General features: G+C 39.0%; 1 protein-coding gene across 1 annotated transcript in view; it reads right to left on the minus strand.

The window, feature by feature from the left end:
- Window positions 1-2,623: 2,623 nt before the first annotated feature.
- Window positions 2,624-7,158, minus strand: part of ATXN7 (ataxin 7) — a gene marked incomplete at its 5' end in the record, with an annotated part of 8,776 nt that continues 4,241 nt past the window's right edge. Inside the window, 4 exons of the mRNA XM_010297019.1 lie at window positions 2,624-3,177; window positions 4,502-5,459; window positions 5,746-5,867; window positions 6,769-6,967. Of these exons, the coding sequence (XP_010295321.1) occupies window positions 3,160-3,177; window positions 4,502-5,459; window positions 5,746-5,867; window positions 6,769-6,967 (1,297 nt within the window). The remainder of the gene's footprint in view (window positions 3,178-4,501; window positions 5,460-5,745; window positions 5,868-6,768; window positions 6,968-7,158) is intronic.

Here is a 7,158-nt window from a genome sequence, read left to right on the forward strand (position 1 = left end):
CAAGCTTAAAACTAGTTTTATCAGGCACTTTCAGTTTTTCCGTTAGTTTTAAACCACGTGAGACCCACACAAATGCGCACGCACACACACGCACACAAACACTAAAAAAAGAGAAGCAGTGTGTCACTTAACTAAATGTAGTCTTCTGGGAACCAGGCAACTGATAAGCAATGCCGTATCGACCGCTTCGGCTCCAATCCTGCGCTCGGGTTCCGGCGGCAGAACCCGACCGCAGGAGCCGGGCAATAGTTTGCATGTATCCACTCCCAAGACGTGAAAAGGGACACAGCTTTCACAAAACGGAGGCATCCCTTAAGTTGCAAAGTAGGCATGTTAACTATTGGCTTGGCAGTGAACCACTTCAAATTATAAAAAGGTATTTGCTTTTTTTTTTTTTAATTAATTAATAAATAAATACTAGATGATCTCAATTGTACCAAAACTGGATATAAGAAAAAAAGACCTGTGCAAAAATACATATTTAAATATGTACAATCAATTAACAAAATATGTCTTCTGAAATAGGGATACTTCAATATTTATAATAGAACAAGAAATTCCAAAATAAAGATACAAAAGTATGGTTTTTTTTTTCTTGTATAATTCTTTGTTCATCATTGCAGCAATTTTTTAGGTTAAGAAAACTGCAGGAGTCGTAACGAGAAGTTGGAAAGACTATAAAAACTGTATCTCTTAAATTAATACCAAAATCTGTCTAGAAACAACCCAGCCACTGCAAATTCAATTTTGCAAGGAAAATTAATTTTAAGCTTCCTTAATTATTTACAGTAAGAACTATGTGACAATAAAAGCTTCAGGAACAATGTTCTGCTTATAACCAAGATCTAAAACATAATATTTACGCAGGTCTACACTCAAGGGCAGACAGAATTTACGATGTTCTAACTCTTTACTCCCAATGGCTTAAACCCACGTGGCGCAGGTGACTGCAGACCCTGGCTCGGTACGAGCAGCGATCAGGAATTCAATTTTTAACACGTCTGCATGCTATGGAAGGAGCACGCGTTTGCCATTATGCTTTCAGATCAACAGAACCTTAAGAAAAAAAAAAAAAAGAGAGGACAGTTCGATCACAAGCTCGCTAGCGTTCAATCTTGCCAAATTTTTGTGTCCTTTACCTTTGTGTCTATCAGGAGTCAAATTGCACTTGTGACTGATGCTATCCTGAAGTGGAAGCTCTGCCCCCAGGACTTCATCAGAGCGTGGATTTCACTCCAAACGTGCAGGATTTAATACGCTTTGATTTCTCTTTGTGGCGTATCGCTTTGCTTCCTTCTACGTTAAACCAATCGCAGTCCTAACAATCCTTTCAAGAGGGCATCCTATTGAACATGAATCCTTTTGTTCCTGAAAAGTTGTCTATTTTATTTTATTTTTTTGAAGTTTGCATAATAAGTGTCTCTAGCACGTTGCTTTCTCAGTGTGATCTTTTGTATCAACTCAAAGCTAAAGTGTCTGCATAGAGGCTTCTTGTTTTGCTGCGTAACAACGATTTCGTAGCAAGTTCAGGTTAAACTGAAAGCATCGTTAGGTAAACAACTGAGCAACTGCTACTCAGAGTGGCTTTGGATTCCCTGATGTACTGCTTGCCACCAGAAGCGGGGAGAAGGCTGGGCTACGTGAGCAATTGGACAGGCTCAGATTGTCTCTTCTCAGCAATAGCTGGTGCCCCTTTAAGGCAGAAAAAAATATCTTCTTGGTTAGGAATTTGTTTTCCTTTGCTTTGCCCCCTTAATAGAAGTTTAGTCAGTTTTGAGACTTATACCTGATGTTTAAAAACTTAACAAAAACATCCAGACGAATCAAATCATAACACAATAAGCCCTTTAGTGGAACTCACTTTTGAGGTGTTTTGAAGCAAGACAAAATATTTCATAAAAATTGACTGGACTATATAAAACTGTGTAAAGCCCCCTTTAGTCATAAGCCTGGGTAGGCGTGGGATGACTATGATGCATACATCTGCGCTCTGTGGTGAACTCTGCTGTCAAATTGGCCTTTATTCCAGAATTTAAAAAAAAAAAAGAGAAAAACCTTACTGAGTGGTTGAAAGCATAACATGTTAACAATTTAGTTATACAAACAAGGCATAAAGAAACTGACTTTTATGGTTTTTAGAAAATATTTAAATACTTAGTTTTAAAAGGGCTTTTTTTCCCAGCTGGAAAGCAAATCCAGCATAATTTAACCAATACGGTTGTTATTTCTTTTAAATAAGAAAGGCCTATGGTATACAGTATAGGTCAATAAATACGTTCTTTGGGCATATAGTTTTAGAGGTTATTTACCTTGGTCTGTTTGATGTTTTTGGAATTGTTAAAAAACAAAATTAACTTTTTTTTTCTTCTGCAATCAAATCTTATTCAAAAGAATAGAAAATAGGTTTTGTATCATGCAAGTACGACATTTTTATACTTGTTCTCTGAGCAACGGCCTCAAGTTTTTCTGGTTTTTGTTGGGTTTGTTTTGTTTGTGGGGTTTTTTTGTTTGTTTGTTTGTGGTTTTTTTAAACTCCTGATAGCTTCTTATCCCAAATTACTTGCAAAAGGCTGGGCAAAACACAGACTATTTTTTGAATTGTGCTATTTTTATATTCCATTAGAGGAACATTGCTATAAAAACACTAAAGCCATATTCCCTTCTTGAGGGCTTCTTTCCATTGTGCCTCACACATTTTTTCCCCCCTTGTCACGGGGTCCTCTCCATTGAGGGTGTCTGTCTGGTTAGCTATCACCTACAAAAGACACCATCAGTATAAAAATAAGTCCACAGTAACGTTTATTTCCCCCCAGAAAACATTCGTTTGCCCAGCCAATCTATGTCAAATAGTGGCAAGATGATGTACTCCTGTAAGTAAAATCTCACAGATTTGTAGCAAACAGTCCAGACCACCGTTAACACTGATAAGAGCAATTATGTGGCTGAACTTCATCCAGTGTCCATTTCTAGTATATTCGCTGCTACAGACATGGCTTCAGGGAAATTCCTTGTTTAAGTGACAGTCCAGTAGATTTCCACACCTGAGGACCACGGGAAGTTGGGAAAACTCAAGGCATCTTGGAGTCCAGAAATCCAGATGGAGGTTTTGCTTGTAGTGAAAACTGTCCAGTTCGTTTCTCACCGTGGTGCATTCAGCTGTCAGGGACGTGCCTTTGGCTTTTGAGCAAGCAAAGGAAAGAGAAGGATGAGTGAGCCAGGCTGCTACAGCAGATGCCCTTAAAAGACATTTTATGGCCGACAAGAGGCTATTTTGGGGAGAATCAGCAGGCACAATGCGACATCACTAACATGCGGTTAGCTTCTCTGAGACTTGATAATTCTCAAGCTAAAGCTCTTTAAAGTTATAATGGTTTCAGACATGATTTCTTTCCTTAAATTGCTTGCATTATATTTCTCCTTTATTTATATTGCATAACTGAAATAGTAACTATTGGGTAAGTCCAAAAATAAATTCAGCCATCTGAATGCCTTTTTTTGTTACAGTAAACACAACGTAATGGTGAAAATCATCCTCTATAGCTAAACCTGAAAATTAAGAAACCCTTCTGAAAAAGCTCTTATGGACCTCCTAGCTCTCCAGGTACACAGATTGCAGGTTATTAGCACCAGAGGAAACAAAGTTTCTTGGGTTTTCAGTCTCAAAAAATCCAGCTCTAAAGCTACGCTCTAGAATTCCATCTTCTATACTCTCCTCCAGCTGTATCAAATTATTTCTACCCCTCCAAGTGATCTTCCAAGTCAATTTGAATAGTATTACTAAGAAGCCTGAGCTACCGGTTTCAAATTAACTCTCACTCTCTCTAACTTATCAAGAAGTCTTCCTCCCAATACACTACTTTCCCAGTGCAATTTGTTTAAAAACAAAACAAAACGCCAAACTATTTTTTAAAACGGGATCTTACATCTTCATGCGATCTGCTTCCTTTAGAGTAAATCCGTTTGCTCTGCCGACTAAAAAGGTTTCTATCTTATTTATAACATTTAGTCTCGTTATTACTAAGAAGTTAGTCAATGACACCTTGGGATAATGGGCTTATTTTATCACAGTATCACAGTTCTCGTTATCAGCATCACTGTGTTCCACTTTGTAGATTGTTTAATACTGACCTAGAAACAAGAAGTCAGGCTGAGACATGCAGCTCAGTTCCGTGGCTGGCTGGCAAGACTTACTTTTTGAAAAAAATTTTTCTTTTTTAAATGTGAGGACTGAATTTCATCTGAGAGCAATTTGCAGGCAAGATCTAAGGAACTTGGAACATCATATTAGAGGTTACTTTAAAAAAGAGGCTAGACTTTCTATGAGAGTGTTTATAAAAATCTTGTGTAAATGTACTATAAAAGCACTCAAAGTGAGTAATGGACAAACAGGAGAATTGTGTTTTGCTTGAATAGGATCTGGAATTGGCTAATAATTAAAAGAACGCATCTAATATAAGCATGTGAGAGGCATGTTCATATTGTTCGAGCCAAAATTTCATACCTGATGAAAAAGAGAATTGTTCATCAGTCCTTGCGTCCCTGGGATTGCACCAGCGTGTTTTGCATGAACATTGTTCACCGACGTCAATTTGGCAACTTTATTTGATTTGCTGCTGCTGCTGCTGCTGTTTATGCTGCTTGAACCAGGTGAGCACTTTCTTTTCTTTCCTATTAATTTGTCAAGGGAAGTATGCGAATGTGGAAAACTGCTGTGTGAATTTACAGTCAGCTCGCTGGACTGATGAACAAACGGCCCTAAGGAGAGCGTGGAGTCGCTGCTGTTCATCATCACACTCATTCTTTTTATCGATTCTGCAGGGCTTCCAGTCGGAGGACCCCTCCCTGATTGGTCATGTTTGAGGCTAACAGAGTTAGCTTTGCTAGTCATACAGTTGAGGCCAACGCTGTGGGACGAAGCTGTCACCGATGGATGATAGGAGGTCCCAGAGTTTCCAGAGTTAACCACACAGTTTTTTCTAAAGGACTCTGTGGAATGAGAAGGTGCTAGCAGTGCGGAACTGTTTTTACGCTTCTTTCCTGAGCCGCTGCTGCTACTGACGCTGCCGGTACTGTTACAGGTGCCACTGCCAGCAGAAGATTCCTTAGGTTTAAAAGATTTGCTGGATTTCATTTTCTGAGGTTTGCTGGGCATAGGTGAAGGTACAGAGGAAAGCACTGTAGGTGTTGAAGGGGATGAAGACACTTGTCTTGATTGCATACTGCAGACAGGATCCACTGCACCCAAGGTAGCAGGATTGGCATTTAGTGTCGTTCCATGTGATGGTACCGATTTGTTATTCAGAGAGACACAGGAGGGGGATACCAATGCTGGCGATGACATAACCGTGGTGGGTAAGAGGAAACCTGCTGCACTGACACCATACTGTGAAGCAGGCATCGAGTTTGTCCGATGTGGGGCACGAACTGATGCTGTGTTACTAGATGCTGGAGGAATTTTCCTGCAGGTGAACAGAAAAACAAAAACCTACATAGCCACCATTCTCCGGAATAATACCCAGCCTAATAATGATTACAGTAAAGTGATTGCACCTTGAGGCTGATTAATGCCACTACAATATTTTATTAAATTAATAGTTAATTGTTGCAAAAAATGTAAAGCATAGACTGTCAACCTTTGATCCAATTAATATGAACACAAGATTGCTGTTCTTTAACTAGAAGTCACTGGCTTTGTGTATTTCTACAAATACCAAGAAGAACAAGAACTCTTTCACTTCTACTCACTTCCACATCTGTGAATTAAGATGCTTCTCCAACATGAAGTCAAGTGCACATCGAATATGGTTCCACCGCTTGTCAAACACGTAATAACCTCTTCCAATTTGCCGACTACCAAATGTGCAAAACTGAAAAGACAGATTTTTATTGGTGTCTTCTACTTTTGGTAACAACTCTCTGAATAACAATGCAATTGTTTATAAATGAATATTTCTAAATGAATATGCTTTTAGATGTTTAAATCAAGGATAAAATAATATAAATTATGATTTTTATTTCTATGGTATAACAACTATTTTAAGTTTTGGGCCTTGGTATATTGGGATCATTTTCTTCCATCTGATACTCCCATACTTAGGGCCAAAAGCAGCGATCAAAATTTGAATCCTTGTGATTAAACAGGGATGGGCAGTAGTGTGTGTTTGTATGTGTGTATAAAAACATAACATATATATGTAACATCTACTTCTGAGGAGCTATCAGCTATCTGCTTGTAGTCCGTTTTAAAAAAGGAGATAATTTGATATACAGGCAAGGCAATAAAGCTTGTGCTTTTAGTTAAGACTAACTAGCTTTTGTCAAAATCTAAATATTAAACCAACACATTACTGCTACCTTTACTGTGATGATTGGCACCTTGAGTAAAAAATGTGCTTGTGTGTGCATGGGAAAGTCCAATAACAAAATCTCACCAAAAAGCACTAAAAAGGCACTGTTTACATGTCCTTATTCCAAAACCACAGCCCTTCAGAGCAGTTACCAATTTAATCTTAAGTATTTTGGCATTTTGATTTCTTTTGGATTGGAGAAGTGAGCTGCAAATGTATTTCTTTAGCACGTTTACTTTGCAACTACAGTTAAACCTTCACTGCCTACCAGGCAACAGAATAATTTTCTTAAAATCGGGGAGGGTGTGGGGGGTGTCAGTGTCACATACACTATAGAAAACCACCCTTAAAACCCCCAAGTAATTGTTTTACAAGTTCAGAGCCCACATGAGACCAAAGTTAACTTTTACTTAAAACGTACAGCGGCTGGTTGAGGATGATGACCTGAATAATGACAATCCAGTTTTTCAACAGGCTCTTCTTTTTCATCACATTCTCCCTCATCACTGGATAACCGAGATGCTGGCTCAGCTGCAGGCAAGGGAGGGTGCGGGGACTCGTGGACAGAAGGAGACTCGCTAGGGGCATTTCCACTGTGCTGGGCTGGACAGCCTGGAGGCCTGGGCAGTGCAAGCAGTAAAGGTGTTATTAGACTCAGTCTTGTTAAAAATTCCAAGCTTCAGTGCTTACTATTACTGACAGAAGGAAGTCTACATTAACAGATTTCTCATATTTTCCATAGTCTCACAACACATCTACCGAGAGGAAGGACAGGAGGCACGGTACCCGTGGAAAAGCAGCATTGCCCAAT

Source organism: Phaethon lepturus, unplaced genomic scaffold (genome assembly GCF_000687285.1).
Source record: "Phaethon lepturus isolate BGI_N335 unplaced genomic scaffold, ASM68728v1 scaffold33490, whole genome shotgun sequence".
In the NCBI taxonomy this organism is placed as follows: Eukaryota; Metazoa; Chordata; class Aves; order Phaethontiformes; family Phaethontidae; genus Phaethon; species Phaethon lepturus.